At 41.4% G+C, this 20,703-nt stretch overlaps 1 protein-coding gene across 1 annotated transcript; it reads right to left on the bottom strand.

Moving 5' to 3' along the window:
• Window positions 1-5,071: 5,071 nt before the first annotated feature.
• On the bottom strand, window positions 5,072-20,405 carry LOC133099080 (nicotinamide N-methyltransferase). Its single transcript, XM_061202538.1, has 3 exons — window positions 20,252-20,405; window positions 19,047-19,254; window positions 5,072-5,504 (listed from the first exon to the last, which is right to left on the bottom strand). The coding sequence occupies exons 1-3, from the start codon at window positions 20,403-20,405 to the stop codon at window positions 5,072-5,074; spliced, it is 795 nt and encodes a 264-aa protein (XP_061058521.1).
• Window positions 20,406-20,703: the final 298 nt, after the last annotated feature.

The following is a 20,703-nucleotide window of genomic DNA, read 5'->3' on the forward strand; positions in this document are numbered from 1 at the left end:
TATTATATTGAGTCCCAGAAGCCCAGAGTACAGTCCAGTGGCTTTTAAAGTTTTTGACACAACCTACAGTAATAAATACATTTTATATCTTGATCCAGGAGGAAATATATGTGTTTATATATATAAAAGTGTATTTATATACCTATGCATACACATGTAGTATTTTTGTTTGTTTGTTTGTTTGTTTGTTTTCGGCTGCATTGGGTCTTCGTTGCTGCGCGCAGGCTTCTCATTGCGGTGGCTTCTCTTGTTGCAGAGCACGGGCTCTAGGTGCGCGGGCTTCAGTAGTTGTGGCATGCGGGCTCAGTAGCTGTGGCTCGCGGGCTCTAGAGCACAGGCTCACTAGTTGTGGCGTACGGGCTTAGTTGCTCCGCGACATGTGGGATCTTCCCGGACCAGGGCTCGAACCCATGTCCCCAGCAATGGCAGGTGGATTCCTAACCACTGTGCCACCGGGGAAGTCCCTACATGTAGTTTTTAATAAAACTAAAACAAAACTTCACAAAATAAGACTCTACGGAGTGCTAATATCAGGGATTTTTTTTTCTAGTTCATTCTCTATTATTTTTCCAAATGTTTATTGTGATGCACTAATTTGACTTTAATGAATGAATGTCAACTTGCAGTTTGAGAACTATTAGTGTAGTTGATTTCATCTGCCCCCCATCCCCGCCCCCACCTCCATCTTCTGTCATTATTTATTGAATGCTTCACCCTGGGGGAGGAGTAAGGAGTTCTGACTGGGGGATGCAGCAGGGAAGAGAGAGATGGAGCACAGATGGAGCATGGAGGAAACAGTGTTCTCTGTACTCCCCTTTCAGCCCCTCGGATTTGAGTTTGAGCTCCTATAAGTAGAACGGAGTATTTGAAATTAACTAGAGAAACCTTATAAAACTTCAGGCACAAGTAAGGCTGCTTCAGGGTCTAGATCAGGAATCTGTACACTACAAACTTTGGGCCAAATCAACCTGTTCACCTGTTTTTGTAAATAAAGTTTTATTGGAACAGAGCCACACACATTAATTTGCATATTGTCTAGGGCTGCTTTCCCTATAACTGCAGACTTGAATAGATCAAGATCCTATGACCAGGACTTCCCTGGTGGTCCAGTGGTAAAGAATCTGCCTTCCAATGCAGGGGACTTGGGTTCGATCCCTGGTCAGGGAACTAAGATCCCACATGCCGCGTGGCAACTAAGCCCGTGCACCACAACTATTGAGCTCCGCGCCTCAATGAGAGAGCCCACGTGTCGCAAACTACAGAGCCCACACGCTCTGGAGCCCGCGCGCCACAACTAGAAAAGAAACAACCCACATGCCACAACTAGAGAGAAGCCCGTGTGCTGCCCCAAAAGATCCTGCATGCCACATCTAAGACCCGGCGCAGCCAAAAAAATAGACAATAAATTTTAAAAATAAATATTTTTAAAAAAATGATCCTATGACCTACAAAGTCAAAAATATTTACCATCTGGTCCTTTTGCAGGAAACGTTTGCTGACCCCTGGTGTGGATGGAAAGTGTTTTCTACTTCTCCTGGAGGAAACTGGCATGGCTCTGAGGCATCCAAGGCAGAACCCTGGGCATGGGGAGTATCTTTCTCAAGACAGGCCACGTCATTCTTCCCCCAGCATTTGCCAGCTGTGGACATGGACCACCAGCAACACAGCCTGAGCAGGAGAAGCTGAACAGCATGGATTCTGGGTGGGGACCACTGCTGCGGGCTGCAGTACTGCCTTTGGAAGCACCGGGAAGCACGAGGTGTATCACTGTGACTGCAGAGATGAGGACCTGCGAGCCAGCTGACACAGGGCTTCATTTGCATTCTCAGTGCCTGGAGTAGGAAAGGTACTTGGAGGGTGCTAAACAAATGTTTGCTGAATATTTCTTAAATGAGAAAGGAATTGGTGGCATGCAGTGTAGAAACTGAGTTTTATCACAACCCCTCTGGAAGGCAATGCCAGTAGTAAAGAGCCTGGATGCCTGCAGCCCAGAACTGCAATCCTCTCTCTTACTTAGAGCTCAAGATATCTTTTCTCAGCTGCTTTGGCAACTAATATCAAAGATAATAATATTATAGCTAACAATAAATAAATATTGCGGGCTTATCAAGTGCCAAGCATTTATTCTAGGTCCTTTATATGTAGCGATTCATTTGTATTCTTTTGATAGGAAATTCTATTTTAATCTCATTTTACAAATAAGGAGGCAGACACAGAGAGGTTATGTAACTTGCCCAAGGAGAAACAGTTAGTAAGTAGCAGAGCCAGATTTTGAAAATGGGATGATCTTTGTAGAAAAAAAATTGGATGCTGAGATTATCAGAGCTGCTGGCTTGTTCACTGAATCCAGTGAGTTTTCTTTTTTCTTTTTGCTGTCACCTAAGAATTTATTCATTCATTTAACAAATCTTTAGAAGTGTGCCCTGTGTCTTTTCTGTTTTGTCTGCAATTGGTCTAGAGGTGGGCATGTTAGTCTGGTCAGTAAGAGGTAGGCATGTTAGTCTGGTCAGTAAGAGGTAGGAAGCCTGCTGGGGCTTCTGAAACAGATTTTTCCCCATGAAAACTCCACTCACAGGCACAGGCAGAGTAGAAAGATGGATATGACCGAGATGCCTGATCATGCTGTAGAGCCACCACTTTCTCCTGCAAGTGCCTACCTCTGAGTTTCTTCTTTGTGAGATTAATAAACCCCTATTTTTTAAACCATTTTTTAGTCAGATGTTCTGTCAATCAGACAGTCTCCAGCTCATTATCCTGTTATAGTGCCTTCATAGCTCTGATCACTATCAGAAAGTATCTCATTCACTGATTAGTTTCCTTATCTTCCTGTCCCCCCACTTCCTCTTCTAGAACGTAAACTCCCAGAACAGGGTTCTAACCTCCGCTATTCATTGCTCTGTGCCCAGAGCCTAGACAATGTCTGGCCAAAGGGTTGGGGAATCCAAATATAAACCCAAGAGGCTCACAGTTCAGTGGGGAAACAAAAAGTGTTACCATAAATGTCATCTTAGAGGTAAAATCACAGAAGACTAATCTGCTCAGGGACTGTGCCTTACAAAGCTGTTGTGGGCAATCTGGTCTCAGCTTCTTCCCCTGGCATCCACCCTGCTTCTCCCCGCCACCCAGCCAAAATTGCATAGGTCAAAGTAGAAAACCTATCATTTGAAAGCTTGTTTTAAAAAGAAATTGCTGTTTTTAAAAGAGGTTGAAACCAGGAAATCCTGTTTTAAAAGTAGGCTTATGTTTTTCTTTGCTGTTATGCAAATGTAAGCAAGGGCCATTGCCTTGGGTGGGCTGGGGGGGTAACCAAATGCAGACGTTTTCAGACGCTGTGACCTTCATTCTGGGTGGAGGTAGATGGCACAGTTTTGGGAGATCCCAGTCTCCACAGACTTTGTTGCTTCCTTGGGGCCTGGGTGACTGGTGCTGGCTCCTGGGGAGCTAAGTGTGCTGCCTTCTGGGAACAGTTATTTGGAGACAGGATGTGCAGGTCTGACCCTCCCCACCTGCTTACAGGAACAGAGCTGGACTTGGCCTTCTTGATGCAGCCTGGACTGGCCTGTTAGTGGCCTTCAGGACAGAATCTCTAGAACTCGTAAGCAGGTTAGAATGTTGTGATGTGAATGTCCTATGATAATTGAACAATTGGAAATGTCTCGGAAATGGACCAATACTGGGTTATTTACAACCAAGTAAACAAAAATGTACTGGTGTTGGACTCTCGTGCCCTAATGTGACTGTCATTGCATGTTGGGGGAGTGGGGAGGAAGGACTCTCCCTTCTGAGAAGCAGAAATGTCCACTGTCAGTAATCCTAGGAAGAGAGCAATCTTGGGATGAGAAATGAAGACTAGAGAAAGGGGCCTCAGACCAGGGTGAGGAGGAAACTCCTTCTCTCTCTCAGGTAGGGAGAGGCAAACTTTTTTTTTACAAAGATCCAAATAATAGATATTTTAGGCTTTTCAGGCTATACATACAGTTGCTCTCGTAATTACTCAGTTCTGCCATCACAGCAGGAAAACAACCATAGACAGTACGCAAATGAATGGCCATGGCTATGTTCCAATAAAACTTTACAAAATGGGTAGCAGGCTGGATTTGGCTCCTGGGCCGTAGTTTGTCAACTTCTGTTTTAGAGCCTCGGGGTGATGGGCATAGGACCCAGAAAGGGTGGCCGTGCCATATGGAGGTATTCTAACTCCAAGTAGATAAGTAGATGCTTGGCCAAAAGCTATGCCAACAGGCTACCTTCCAGGACCCTCTACGGATGTGGGCTCTGAGATACTTGTTTCTTTCTTTCTTTTTTTCTTTTTTGGCCACACAGCGTGCCTTGCGGGATCTTAGTTCCCTGACCATGGATTGAATCCAGGCCCTCAGCAGTGAAAGCGTGGAGTCCTCACCACTGGACCACCAGGGAATTCCCAAAGATACTTGTTTCTAATAGCACCTGTAAGACAGGGTCTCTTTTCTCTCTTGCTAACTCCTAAACTTCTCTTCAGGTATAAAAGTCACAGCCTTGGCTCAGGTGTGTTGAGGGAAGTAAAAGAAAGGCCTACCCCATTCTTGAGACCAAGAGGCAAAAGTGACAGCTGTTCTCTGACCCTGGGTAGTGGTAGCACCAGTAGACCCCAGAGGAGGACATGGTCCCCAGAGAAGGCAAGAAGTGAAGAACAGGAGAAGCCTGTTCCTGGGAGAGAAGAAGGCATCAGGACCCCCAGGAAATGAGGAGTGAATAACTGCAGACACTTCTCTGTAGGCATGTGTGGGCTTAAGCCATCATAACTGGGATATTCAAGGAAAATGAGGTATTCTTTTGTAATCATAGGCAGTGAAGACTAGACATGCCCATTTGTCATGTTGGAGTCCTTATAACACCAGCACACATGGGGAGCACAGAGTAGGTGGTCAACTAATGGTTCCTAGGCAGACTGACCACTCCAACCCTGCCCTAGATGAACCATTGGGCCCCAGCCATTAGCCTCTACTCAGAACAATGACCATGGCAGTTGGAACCAAGGATTGAAGTCAACTGGGCAAGCCAGAGGAATTGCTTTAATGGCGACCACAAGGTATCATACAGATGTGCTCAGCTTCCTCCCCACCAGGGAGAAAAGCCCTTCATTGTTGGCCATGTTGGAAGAATAACTTTGGGAGATCACTTCAAACTGTTCAATGGTGTAGCCGGCCTCCCTCACGGCAGCCTCCACTGCCTCCCGGCCCAGGCAGAGGCTGGAGAACCTCTGCTCGCCAATCATGTAGTAGCTGCTCTTCAGAGCATCCACGAGCACCAGGAAGCCCCCCGGCTTCAGCAGGCTGCCAAGGTTCCTGAGGGCCATGCGGTAGGCAGGGAGGTCCGGGCAGGCGGCGTCCAGGCACAGCGTGCTGAGCAGGCAGTCGGCCGGGGGCAGTGGGACAGCCCCCAGCGGCCAGCTCTGAGTCACGTCACACTTCAGGACCTGCTTGACCGCCCGCCTCAACTTCTCCTCCTTCTCTGGCCCCTTGACTCTGAAACACACAAACCGACAAAGATCGCAGGCTACCCCACTCATGGGAACCCCAGATCTCTTAGGTCAGGAATGAAAATGGCAGTGTTGTCCCAAACGTGATAACCTTAGGGCCATCTCTGTTGTAAAAACAAAGAAGAAATGAGGGACCATTTTGGTAACTGAATGTGACCATATTACCTTGCGCTGGGTTAAATCTTTTTACAAAGTAAATAATAATATGGAAATGATAATAAAAATACCTAGTTGCCTGCTTCTACAGTGGACTGCCCGCATGAAATTCTTCTTCTACTGCTGCTTAGAACAGTGCCTAGATCATTTATTATTGTTATTATTATTATCACCCTTGTTCCCTCTGCCAAACTGTAAGGTAGTGGCTGTTTGGCCACATATGTCAAGCAATAATGGGTTTAAACGCAGAAATGGTATCTTTGTAGTAGCTGCTGATCAATAGGAGGTCATCCGTAGACATTCGTAGAAACTGTTGATCATGTCACACAACTGTGGCCAGGGCCTTTCTAGAAAGATGAAAACTCCTTGTTTCCATTCTCAGGCTCCAAAAGATATTGCAGGTAGGGAGTATGTTTCCTGGTGGAGATAGTTTTCTTGGTAGCCTTGCTAGGAATCCTATCCTTTTCTGCCAAATCAATGGGGTTTCTTGAGAGGAAATTCATTAATGACAGAAAGAGAAAAGGCAAGGGCAGGAGATGGAATCCAGTGCCTCAGATCCTTTTGGAATTTATTAGTGGAGGAATAAAGGAACAAACTAACCAATGAACGAAATTAAATAAACACATAGAGTGAACAAGAGAAACTGGAGAAAGGGAACAGACAAAGGAAAAGAAGTAGCAGAAAATCAGAGAGGTAAGACAAAGAGAGGAATCGCTGAGTGTATAAAGTGCCCAGAAGGCCACTGAGCCCAAATAGTATGAGTGATGATTGAGTATCCAACACTTTGAGGAAGTTAATCAACAAAGCACCAGGGGTGCAAATCCAGGCTTATGTGCAAGGAACACACAGTCGCTGGCTCCAGAAGAAAACAGCCACTCAGGCAACAATGCTTGATAGAGAGAACAGAGGATGGCCCAACATCAGAGCAAGTGAGAGAGATTTATACTGGGACCATTTCTGGTCCTGAGGAAAAGTTGATGGTTTAAAGAAAACTTGGAGATTTACCTCCAGGTAGAATGATTTGAGATAATAGCAATTAGCTGTGGACATCCTATTTAAATATTTAGTTAAAATCTTAAGCCTAGTGTGTATAATCAGTTATTTACAAACATCCTTTAATTGTGTTATAATTTTCCATTTAAGAAGCTTAATAAGCATATGAAAAGATGCTGACATCAGAGAAATGAAAATCAAACCATGAGATACCACTTCGAACCAACTAGGATGATTATAATAAAAAAGACAGATAATAACTAAGTGTTGGCAAGGACGTGGAGAAACTGGAACCTACATACACTGCTGGTGAGATGGTAAAATGGTCCAGTTACTTTGGAAAACAGTCTGGAAGTTCCCAAAAAAAAAAAAAAAAAAAAAAAAAGGTTTAACATAGAGATTTAACATGACCCAGGAATTCTGTTCTTTTTTTTTTAACATCTTTATTGGTGTATAATTGCTTTACACTGGGGTGTTAGTTTCTGCTTTATAACAAAGTGAATCAGCTATACATACACATATATCCCCATATCTCCTCCCTCTTGCGTCTCCCTCCCACCCTCCCTATCCCACCCCTCTAGGTGGTCACAAAGCACCGAGCTGATCTCCCTGTGCTGTGTGGCTGCTTCCCACTAGCTATCTGTTTTACATTTGGTAGTGTATATATGTCCATGCCACTCTCTCACTTCATCCCAGCTTACCCTTCCCCCTCCCCGTGTCCTCAAGACTATTCTCTACGTCTGTGTCTTTATTCCTGTCTTACCCCTAGGTTCTTCATAACCATTTTTTTTCTTAGATTCCATATATATGTGTTAGCATATGGTATTTGTTTTTCTCTTTCTGACTTACTTTACTCTGTATGGCAGACTCTATGACTCAGGAATTCTAATCATAGGATTATACACAAGAGAAATGAAAACATGTGTCCACACAAAAACTTGTCCATGAGTATTTATAGCAGCATTATTCATAATAGCCAAAAGATGGAAACAACCCAAATGTCCATCAAATTATGAATAGATAAATAAAATGTGGTCTATCCATACAATGGAATATTATTCAGTAATAAAAAGGAATGAACAACTGACACAGGCTACAACATGGAAGAACCTTGAAAACATGATGCTCAGTGACAGAAGCCAGGCACAAAAGGCCACATATTGTATGATTCCATTTATATGAAATATCTAGAAAAGACAAATCTGTAGAGACCGAAAGCAGACCAGTGGTTGCTAGGGGCTGAGAGGACTGGGGGAAAGGAGAATGATCACTGGTGGGTATAGGGTTTCTTTGGGGAGTTATGAAATGTTCTAAAATCGTGCTGAGGATCACGCAATTCTGTGAACATACTAAGAGCTACTGAATGGCACACTTTACATGGGTGAATCGTATGTTATGTGAATTTTATCTCAATAAAGCTGTTCTATTAAAAGAGAGAGAGAGAGAGAGAGAGGGAGGGGGAGAGAGAGAGAGAGAGAGAGAGAGAGAGGGAGGGAGGGAGGGAGGGAGGGAGGGAGGGAGAGAGAGAGAGGGAGAGAGAGAGGGAGGGAGAGAGAGAGAGAGAGAGAGAGAGAGAGAGAGAGAGAGAGAGAGAGAGAGAGAGAGGGAGGGAGGGAGGGAGGGAGGGAGGGAGGGAGGGAGGGAGGGAGGGAGGGAGGGAGGGAGGGAGGGAGGGAGGGAGGGAGGGAGGGAGGGAGGGAGGGAGAGAGAGAGAGAGAGAGAGAGAGAGAGAGAGAGAGAGAGAGAGAGAGAGAGAGAGAGAGAGAGAGAGAGAGAGAGAGAGAGAGAGAGAGAGAGAGAGAGAGAGAGAGAGAGAGAGAGAGAGAGAGAGAGAGAGAGAGAGAGAGGACTTCCCTGGTGGTGCAGTGGTTAAGAATCCGCCTGCCAATGCAGGGGACACGGGTTTGAGCCCTGGTCCGGGAAGATCCCACATGCCGCGAAGAAACTAAGCCTGTGCGCCACAACTACTGAGCCTGCGCTCTAGAGTCCGTGAGCCACAACTACTGAAGTCCGCGCGCCTAGAGCCTGTGCTCCGCAACAAGAGAAGCCACTGCAATGAGAAGCCCATGCACCACAACAAAGAGTAGCCCCTGCTCGCCGCAATTAGAGAAAGCCCACACACAGCAACAAAGACCCAGTGCAACCAATAAATAAATAAATAAATAAAAATTTTTTAAAATGCCAACCAAAATATTAAAAAAAAAAAAAAAGAGAGAGAGAGAGAGAAAAAAGCTTTGCAAGATATTACTTTCAGGGAATTTCTACCAACCAATAAACTGGGATATACAGGGAATGATAGTTGCCTTTGACTGGGTCTACCTGTTCCTCTTATTGGGGTAGAAATGGTAGTAGGGTGACAAACTTGCCCCAGTGGTCTGGACTTTTCTGGTTTTTGCACTGAAAATCCCATGTCCTGGGAACCCGTCTCAGTCCTGGACAAACCGGGAGGGTTAGTCGTTCTAAAAATAGGGAAATCAGTTACAAAGCTTCCACCCCACCTGACAGAACGTGCATAATTTGACAGATCATTTTAAGAATAAAAAATAATAATTCAACATTATGAAAGTCTGTGTGAAACATGGCTTTGAAGAGGTAAATTAATCTAGAATAGAAAAAATTCAAATAACCTATCTTCACCTATGGATAACTTAAGTGTATACAAAAAGCTAAACAAGTGACAATGTAGTGTTCTTTTGAACGTGTCCAAAGATGATGCTGTCTCTTGGGAACATTATGGTAATGTGTATTTAAGTGATTACGTCAGAGGCAGGTTGGACGTCTGGGCCCTACTGTGTATGAAGCTATTTTAAAAACACAAGTTGCCACAGAACTAGTACTTGCCAGTCAGATGATGATGGAAATTGTTCCCAAACTGTGAGACACACTGTGAAGTCTGGAAAGCTGGCAGAGAAGGTGCCAATTTGAGAGGGAAATTTGTTAGAAACACCCACTGTCGTGGATACCTGCTTGTCCTCGGATGCACTATAAACATTGGTGAACTCAGTTGCCAAGACAGCCATGTAACGATTACACCTCAGGGCTCCTCGGGGCCTGTGATACACCTGCAATGAAATGGCCTCGCCTGGAGACACAGGCAATTACCACTCAGCCTCATGTTTAGCTCAAGGGGTAGGGAATAAATACACACCAGAAAAATGTTATGCAGTTTTACAGAAAGCTAACCACCGTGTGGTCGTTTCTCTAGCTCTAAAGATCTAGCCTTTCAAAGGAATCAATATGCAAAAAAAAAAAAAAAAAAGGAGCCACATCCCCTGTAAATATGCTGTCTATAAAAGCCTGAAGGAACTGGGGAGGGAGAGGGGGAGGAAAGGATAGAGTGGGACTCCTGGGAAGAACACTTTGTAAGATTGTCTTTCCAGACCCCAGGTAGTTATCCTGAGATTTAAAGCAGGATCTTCCTGCCCTGACGCTGCAAGGCGGGTGGTGAATCAGAATCCCTTGGACAAGCTTTTTTCCATTACACTTACCTCCCCAAGCCCCATCCCCAGAGGTTCCAGCAGGCCCTCCTGAGGGAAAACCATCAAGACGTGTAAAGGAAATGAAAAGCTGAATAAGCTTGGATGTCAACGTGAGAACTGTTAAGAGCAAAAGGAGTCATCACTGGTGAACCTTCGACACAGGCCACAGCTGAGTGACACTAGGAGGCAGCATCTGGAAAGCAAAATGCATGCAGTCACTTCTTTTATAAATATTTTTTCACCTTCTATTGTGTGCCAGGAAGAGCACCGGGCAGTGGAGACCTAAGGTGTGACGAATGAGAAACAAATCCTATCCTCATGGAGATTACAGTCTGGTGGGGGAGGAAGACATAATCCAATGATCATCCACAAAACTGAAACATTAAAGCTGTGATGAATGCCAGGCAGGAGGGGCACATGGCACTAAGAGAAGAATACTGGGAGCTTGACTCAGTGTAGAAGCATAAGGGAAGTCTCCTCCGGAAAGGAGTCAGGTGAGCAGAGAAACAGAGGATAAATAAGTAGGAGTGAACTGGACCGAAGAGAGTAGGGAGGGAGGAGGATACTCCAGTAAGAGGAAATAGCAAGAGCAAAGGCCCTTTGGTGGGAAGAAACATGGAGAGGAGAATGCCATTGTGGCTGAACCTCAGAAAACGAAGCAGCGCATGGCAGAACGGGAGGCAAAAAGGTAAGCGCCCACCAGTTGACATGGAAGCTGCTAGTCTGGGGACCACAAGGCAGGTCCCAGACTAGACAGGGCTTCGTGGACCATGTTAAGAATTTTGCTTTTTATCCTAAAAGCCGTGGGGAGATATTAAGGGGTGCTAAGGAAAGGAGTGATATGATCAGATTTATACTTTGAGGCAATCAATTTGGGACAAGAATGGAGGTGGGAGGCCAGTTAGGAAGGAGAGGTTGGTAGCTTGGACCAAGAAAACAGCTTGCATGGAAAATACTGGAAGAAATATACTAGTTTAAGAGGAACTCAGGAAGTGAAGTGGACAGAACTTGCTGCTGGTCGTGAAACATGACTGACAGGGAGATGACAGGACTGACTTCCAGGTTTCTGGCTTCTCCAATTAATTATATGATGGTGCCATTCAAGGAGATAAGAATACCAGAAATAAAGCAGGTTTGGGGAAGATCATAGCTCTATTTTGGGCACGTTAAGTTTGAGATGCTTTGACACACAGGAATAGAAATGTTTACCATTTGAAGAAAGGGACAGTTGAAGGTTTTTCAACCTGTCCTGTTAATTTCCCCCAAGAGATAATGCAGTGAGAGCCCGTGTTCAAGAGAAAGACATCCTTGTAAAAGGCAGAAGCTTTTCCTAGGCATCCCTGAGACAATCATCATGACCACCAAGATCGCAGGTTTGAGAAGGAATATCAATCTTTTACAAGACTTGGGAATACAGAGATGCTTTGGGATAGAAGCAGTTCACTAGTTCACAGAACAAATTTGGCACAGGTATGTCTATTTGGGGCCCTAGACAAACATCTTTTTCAATAGATACGAAAATCTTTGTATGGAAAGCATTTATTTCAGAGAACTGCCACCTCTACAGGTGCTCAAGCTTTCTCCTGTCAGGTACACGGAAGTAAGTGGAGGAGCTGCTGTCTGTAGAGGCAACCAGGAGGGGCTCCAGCCTCCCCAGACCCCTCCCTGCTGCCCCAAGGGCCGAGGGCTGAGGAGAACCTGCAGAGCACACCTCTAACTCATCCCCACTAGCATGTCCTGACATACCTGTTGGGGAGCTCCGTTCCAGACACCAGTGCTTCTCAAACTGTAAAATGCATACAGTCCCCTGCAGATCTTGTTAAAATGCAGATTCTGATTCTGTAGGTAGGCCTGAGAATCTGCATTCCTAATAAGTTCCCAGATGATATGGAAGCTGCTCGTCTGTGGACCACAAGGCAACGTGTTCCAGGTTCCAGGTGCTAGAGGTAAATTAATGCTGCTTCTAGGATTTCTTAAGGTAACGCTCATTTTCCTTGGTTCGTGCTTGAGTAGTTAGTTATATCTTAGTATTTGACTTGCTGACTTGATGAATATGTATAGTGTGAGACAAGAATTTGGTACCAGTGTCTTACAACTTTTCGGATAATTGTAAAAATGAATGGTATCTAAATGTCTGAGTCACACTCCAGAGGAACAGGAGGAAAAGGAGACAGCTCAAATTGTCTTTGGCAGCAGTCAACATAAGAAATAGCTTCAGATAAAGAAGAAATAATCTCAGGGGAAATAGGTTGTGGGTTGATAGAGGAACTTGAAGATGCAAGAAAGACATTAGTTGAATGGGATCACTATCATTCTCAAAACAGTTGAAGCCACAGGATCTAGCAGAAGGATAAGGGTGAGAATGCAGAATTTTACTGCCAAAAATACAGTTCCTTAGTCTGACAGAGTGATTGGGAAGGGACAGTGTCTCAGGAGCAATTGCTACGAGCTGACGATTCTGGCTTGAGATAAGTAATGCTTTCAGTATCCTGCTAGATGTTAAGTGTTCATTTCTGAATAAGATGGAAAGGCTTGTGATAGCTAGAGAAATTGAGAACAAAGTTCTAAAAGCCTCTTGAAGCATGATTTGGACCTTGGAAAGATGTGCTGTCTGACAACGACTAAGAACTTCTTGATAAACTTTCCCTGATATTCTATAAAAGTCCTGGGAAATTCCTTATTTAATAATTTTGAATATTGTCTAAATCCTCATCACTACAGTTTTCTTCTAGTTAATGTCAATTTCATTCTGTGAAATCACATAGTCCATTTAAAAAGTTTGAAATTACTGTTATCTTGAAGAACATGTCTGAAGTTTGAAAGCTCTAGCCAGCATAAAATTCTAAGTAAGGGGTTTACAGGTTAAAATGGCATGTGAAAATAGCCTCTCTTGATTTCTTACTTAATGCGGGGGAAAAACATGGAGCAATGTTTAAGCAATATTAAACAACTTTACAATGTTGCTCATGAGTAAGGGCACCAAAAATACCTTCCCAATATTCATGGGCGTAGAAAACATGTCACTTTTGTGTTCTTCTTGAAACAGGTCCAAAGACCTATTCGGTTGACTATGACATGAATCGGAATTAAAAACTCAACAACTAAAAAAATCATATAAAATGAGCATAAAATACATCCACGTAATTGCAAATATGATTACAAACTGAGAGCATATGATGTTGAAAGAAAATATAAAAATAGTACTTTAAATTACAATATTTGGATTTAAAATCTCAAAGTTTAACAATAAACACTGGGAAGGAAGATGCCAGAAGGACTTTGGGTGTCAAAAATTGTTAAATTCCTCATATTACGAGGAAGAAAAGAATTATTGATTCTTACCTGATATTGATAAGCTGAGAGAATTTGTCTCCAGCAGAAATGCATTATACAAAAACACTAAAAGAAGTTCTCCAGGTGAAGGGAAATGATGTCAGATAGAAGCCTAGATCTGCAGAAAGGAGTGAAGAATACTAGACAGGACAGATTTGTGGATAAACACAGAAGACTTTATATCTATTTATTGAAAATACTACTGACTGATGTGAATATACTTAAAACTACAAAACTGTACACTTAAAGAATTAAGGTGATAAATTTTATGATGTGTGTTTTCTTAACCAAAATTAAAAATAAAACAATAAAGAAAATAAAAGCACTACTGACTGCTTAAAGCAAAAATTATAACAGTGCATTACAGTGTTATAGTTTATACAGAATAAATATATGACAACAAGTGTATAAGGGGCAGGAGAGTGGGTTAAAGGAATTACACTGCTGTAATATCTTACATTGTTCATGAGACGTTGCAAATATATTATGTAATTTCTAGAAAAATCATGCGCACATGTGCACGTACACACACACAAAACACAAAAGAGGTCAATAGAGGAGAAAAAAGTCAATAGAGGAGATAAAGCCATACTAAAAATGTGTATAATTATACTATATAAATGGAAAAACAAAAATTATTTCATTCACCAACAAGAAGCAGGACAAAGGTACAAATGAACACCAGACAGATGGGACAAATAGAAAATATATACCAAGATGGCAGATTTAGACTCAGCCATACAATATCACTAATTACATTAAATGTAAATTGAGTAAACAATCCAGTTAAAAGGTAGAAATTGTCAGGTTGGATTGAAAAGCAAGACCTACTACATGTTATTTCAAAAAAAGTCATTTTAAATATAAAAACACGGACAGGTTGAAAACAAAAGGGTAGAAAAAGATATACCATGTATATTATTTATCTATTGTTACATAATAAATTACCCCCAAACTTAGCAATTTAAAATGACAAACATTCATCTCACAGTTTCTGCAGGTCAGATACTTGGGTACAGATTAGCTGAGTGTCTCTGGTGCAAGGTCCCTCATGACACTGCAGTGTTGGCCACTCTCAGAGTTGTCCGGTGTCATCTGAAGGCCCACCTGGGGGTAAATTTGCTTCCAAACTCACCCCTTAGGACAAGTGAGTGAGTGTAAGAGAGAGCACCCAATAGGGAAGCTGTAGTCTCTTTGTATCTTAATCTCAGAATTGATGTCCCATCACTCTACAGCACCATATTTGTTAGAATCCAGTCATTAAATCCAATGGACACTCATGGGGAGAGAATTAAGCAAGAGCATGAATACCTGAAGTGAAGATTAGTGGGGACCATCTTAGAGGCCCCTACCACCTTATGCCATCACCAAGAATAAGAAGGCTGGTGTGGCCATATTAATATCAAAGTCGACTTCAAAACAAAGTGTATTACTGGAGGTAAAGGGAGATATAATGATAAAATAGTCAATTCATCAAGAAGACATAACAACCCTAAAAGTGTATGCTGCTAATAACAAAGCTTCAAAATGCATGAGGCAAATGTTGACAGAACTATGAGGAGCAAGAGATGAATCCACAATCATAATTTGAGATTTTTAACATCTCTCTCTCCCAGTAATTGATAGAATAAGTAAACAAAAAATCATGTAGAGAATTTGAACAATATTATCAATCTACCTGACTGAATTAATATTTATAGAAACGACACCAACAACTGGACAATACACATTCTTTTCAATGTAGAACACATAGAATGTTCACCAAATAGATCATATGCTGGGTCACAAAATAAACCTCTGACTACAATGAAATTTAATTAGAAACCAGTAACAATATCTAGGAAAAAAATCCCAACAATTTTGGAAATTAAGCAACACAAATACAAATAATTTATGGTCAAAGAAGAAATCACAAAGAAAATTAGGATATATGCTGAATTGGATAATAACAAAAATATGACACATCAAAAATCATGGGATGCAGCTAAAAGAGTGCTGAAGGAAAGTGTGAGAATAAATGACCTAAGCTTCCATCTCAAGAAGTTAGAAAAAGAAGAGCATATTAAAACTAAAGTAAGTGGAAGACAGAAAATAAGAAAAATAAGAGCAGAAATCAGTGGAATACACAATGGACAACTGAGAAAATCAACAAAGCCAAAAGCTGGTTCTTTGAAAAGATTAATAAAATGTATCAATCTCTAACAAGAGCAATCAAGATTAAAAGAAAAAGACAAATTGCCAATTTTAGGAATGAAAGAGGGACAATCACCAAAGATCCTACAGACATTAAAAGAGTAATAAAGGGATATTGTATAAAAAACTTCATGACAATAAAGTTGACAACCAAGATGTAAAGGACAAATTCCTTGAAAAATAGTACTTATCAAAACAGACAAAAGAAGAAATAGACAGTCCAAATAGTCATTAAAGGAATACTCTTCTTAATAAAAAACCTCCTCACCCAGGAAGAAACCTTCAGGTTCAGATAGCTTCACTGGTGAATTCTATCAATCATTTAAGGAAGAAATAATACAAACTCCTTCAAAAAATAGGGGAGGAAGAAACACTTCCAAATTATTATATGAATTAGCATCATGCTGATATCAAAATCTGCCAAGCATATAACAAGAAAATTAATTTATAGCTCAATATCCCTCATAAATATAGATGCAAAAATCCTTAACAAAATATTGGCAAATCACATCCAGGCATACATAAAAACATTACTACTTCATGACCAAGGGGTTTATGCCAGTTTGGTTTAAGTACCAAAAATCATCCAACATAATTCATGTTCTCAGAATATGCAGAAACATCACATGACCATCTCAGTAAATGCAAAAAAATTTTTTGACAAATTTTAACATTTGATTAAAACCCCCCAAGAAACTAGAAATACAAGGGAACTTAGTCTGATAAAGAATTTCTATGAAAAACCTATAAATAATGTCATTCTTAATGATGAATCATTGAACATTTTTTCCTAAGATATGGAAAAAGGCACAAATGTCTGTTCTTATCATTTTTGTTCAACATTGTTTTCGTGGTCCTAGTCAATGTAATAGGGCATAAAAAATAAATAAAGGCATAAAGTTGAAATAGAAGAAGTAAAAGTATTTTTATTTGTAGATGGTATAAGAATGTACATAGAAAATACTATGGAATCTACCAAAAATGATTAAAATTAATTAGTGCAATATTTTGTAATAAACTATAATGGAAAAGAATAGAAAAAAGAATATAGATATATACATATATATGTTAAATGAATCGATTTGCTGTACACCTGAAACCAAGTATTGTAAATCAACTATATTTCAATATAAAAAATAAAATAAAAAATGAAATTAGTGAAGTCAGCAAGATCTAATATACAAAAAATCAATTGTACCTCTATATACTAGCAAATGAGACTAATAAAATGAAATAAAAATGAAATTTAAAAGAAACAATCAACAGTAGCATTATAAAACATGAAACACAGGGACATTTTAACAAAATATATGCAAAATATGAGAACTGAGAGAAACTGAAGCCCTAACTAAATGTAGAGATAAACCATGTTCATGGACTGGAGATGCAATATATACATTCTCCTAAATTGATTTGTAGATTCAAAGAAATTGCAATAAAATCTCAGTAAACTTTTTTTGAAGAAATTTACAAGTTTATTCTAAAAGTAATGGCACTAAATTTGCCAAAATAATCTTGCAAAGAACAAAGTTGGAGGACTCAAACTATCTGATTTCAATACTTACTATCTCTGGTAAAGGGAATAAAAGACCAACAAAACCCAGTGGAAGTTTAGTGACTCCGCATGATACCAAAAAGGTTAATTGGGAACACAAGGTAAAACTTCTCGTTTATTCATACTTCTGTACTATAAGGAATTGTACCACCAATGACTCATCTTGATAACTTACATTTGACAATCCACATTTACTACCAATAAGACAATGTAGCAACAGTATGTAAGAAAATGAATATACAGTTTGGAATACTCCTAATAAGCTAAAGTCAGCAGACCTTTAAAAGAAAATGGGAGGGTTAAAGAAATAGAAGCAGACTTTAGAGAAATTTTCAGAAGAGAACTTGACTCAGGAATAAACAAAAGTTGGTAAATAGATGGGAATCAAATATAAGTGCAAGTATAGAAAAATGAATTGACCATCAATCACTCTAGAAGAACATGGAGCTAGGCATACTCCTGAGGGACATGTTGAGACCACATGATTTTATATTTATACTTGGGATTCAGGAATGGTACCTCAATCCCCCCGTTGTTCGAGTTCAGAAACATGGGAGTCATCCTTGATACTTCCCTTTCCTCATTCCCACTAACCAATCACTACCAACTCTTATTCATTCTCTCTCAAATATTCATCTTAAAATCTTCTGTCTCTCTCCATCACCTAGTCCAAGCCACCATCATCTCTCCCTTTTGCATCTCTTGTTCTCTAAACCTCCAATCCATTCTCTACACAATAGCCAGAGAGATCTTTGTAAATGTAAATTGGGTCACATCACTCTCCTAGTTATACCTCTGATGTCTTCTTGTTACACTTGAAGTCCACAAGCATTAACTTGGCCTTGAAGGCCCTAAATGATTTGGCATGTGCCTGCCTTCCCTGATGTGAGCTCTAGGAGACAAGGGACCTCCTTTGATAAACCCTAGAACACCAAAGTGGTCTTTTTGTGCCATTTACAAAGGTGCTTCTGGGGTCTTGGCAATATTCATAGCAGCAAAGCCATGATGCTCCAGGCACTGATGGTCGGCTGGGCTGTAGAATGGGAGGCACATCAGGACAAGGGAATAACAAAGTGAAGTGCTCGACTCTTCACCTCTGGCTGGTAGTCTATTGCCAATTTCTTGCGTGGGGAGAAATTAGTAATTTAAACAAACTTTGTTTGCATAAATTTACTTATAGATAGGGTATTATAAGATTTTGATCGTTAGTTGTCGATATGTAAAGCCCTAATTTTGTGGATGGTAAGTAACAAATTCTTTTCAAATAATTCCTTTATGCTGCTAATCTCAGTTTAAAAACCTAGTCAGCTTTTTGTTGTATCTGGTGGTGTCAGCATTAGCCACTTTCACAGTAGAGATCTATGCATTTGGATGGCTAGCAACACAGTGTCACTAGGGCGGCAAGCCCTGACCTGAAACCTTCTAGCTAGGAGCTGGTTTGGCCTCTTGAAGTTTTCCTAAAACAAGGTCCTACAGTATCTGGCCTGCACACTGCATCCATACACAGGCCTGGAAAGGTTTTGTGACCACTCATCTTGGCTCAGTAACCAACTCTTCGGTTTTTTCAGCTATGTCTTCTGCTGTTCTGGTGCACATACACACACACAGGCGCGTGTGTGCACACAACACGCGTGTGCTTCACTCCCGTTCTCTCTCTCTAGCTCCCTCTTCCTCCATTTGGATTTCTCTTTGGTCCCTCCGTCTCTCTCTGTTTCCTTTGCTTTTCAACTTGGACTCTAAGGATAATTTTTGGTTCTGAAAAATGAACTGGCACCCAGGTACCCTAAGAAAGCCAGGAAGCGGACCCGAGATTCTCTACCTGTTCCCTTCAAGCTCACACACATAGGTCACCACTGGGGACCAGTCGAAGGCCCCGGGCTCCTTCCTCAGCCACTTCTCCAGCTCCTGCAGGTTCCGATCAGTATAGTCAGTGGCGATGATCTCCTTGAAGGATTCACAAGCAGAGAGGAGCTGATAGATGGTGGGGCCAGAGCCAATGTCGATCAGGAGGTCTCCCTTCACACCATCTGGTTTAGAGGAGGGAATGAGGAAGGGGGTCAGGCATCATAGGGTGGCAGATAAAGCTGATTTGCACTCTGTTTGCCAGGACTATGCTGGGGAGCCCCAAGGAGAGCCCCAAAGACAGACCATCTCTCTAGTCACCCCTCTTCCCTCAATGTCTCTTTTTAAAATATTTTTTACTTTCCATTCCCCATTCAAGGGTGGAGCATGTGGCTGGTATATTTTTAACTCTAGGAGGAGGAAAAAAAGATCTGCATCTGGTGTACAGACCCTTGATCCAGAAAGACTGCTATGCAGATAATGTAAAAACTATGAAGGAATGCTTTGAGAGAAAGTTAAAATTTTTTAAAAATTGAGTTTTTATAATGTCTTTCTCCAAAAAGCATCCAGTTCTTCAAAAAGCATCCTTCCTTCATGGGAGGTCTTTATCTCATGCACATTCACAACATTCCTTTGAGTTAGAAATAGAATAATTACTAGAATCTCCATTTCTTTTTTTTTTTTTTAAGACTTTTTTTTTTGATGTGGACCATTTTTAAAGTCTTTATTGAATTAGTTACAATATTTTGCTTCTGTTTTATGTTTTGGTTTTTTGGCCATGAGGCATGTGGGATCTTAGCTCCCCAATCAGGGATCGAACCCACACCCCCTGCTTTGGAAGGCAAAGTCTTAAACCACTGGACCACCAGGGAAGTCCCTAGAATCTCCATTTCTTAAGTGAAATGTCTGGCTAGTGACCTAGCAAATCAATGTAGAATCAAGGACAGAACTCCAGTTTTTGGATTACCCTCTTACAGGGCCAAAGGAGATAATGGATATAAAAGCACTTTGTAAACTGTAAAATATCCACCCCAATGTTAGTTTTTATCCTAGTTAAATGAATGGGTGATGCCAAAAGGGCTGTCAAATAACAATGATTAGACACAAAAGAGTCATGCCCTGAGACTCTTTCTTTATGACTCACATTTGGAGGGGAGACACACAGACAACAGATAAACTTACCTAGGCAAAATATCTTGAAAAGATTTTTCAGAAGATGCCTAAGAATCTGTTTTTCTGCAGAGTGTCTGGACCCAAAGTTATAATATTTTTCTAGATAAGCCTGAGGGTTAAAATGGCTCAGATAAGTGTCCTTGGAGGTGAAGCCAGATTCCATTGTGTCTCACTCCTGTGCCAACGGTCCACTGCCCTCCTTCTCTCCCCTCCAGAAGCCAGGGAGGCACCCTGCAGAAATTGTCTTCCTGAGTCTCTGGCTATCAATATTTCTTCCATCAGTTCAGCCGATCCCTTAGAGGTAGATGTTTAGTTAAACACTAACTGAGAGAAATATACCAAAAATGTTTTGGCAGTTCTAGGAAGTGATGAAATTCCTGGGGAAGGGAGCCTGAAAGAAGGGGGAAGGGGAAGGGGGAGGGCTATGAGCTGTATGCAACGCTGGGCCAAGGGGTGAAGTT

This window comes from Eubalaena glacialis, chromosome 10 (assembly GCF_028564815.1).
Source record: "Eubalaena glacialis isolate mEubGla1 chromosome 10, mEubGla1.1.hap2.+ XY, whole genome shotgun sequence".
NCBI lineage: Eukaryota > Metazoa > Chordata > Mammalia > Artiodactyla > Balaenidae > Eubalaena > Eubalaena glacialis.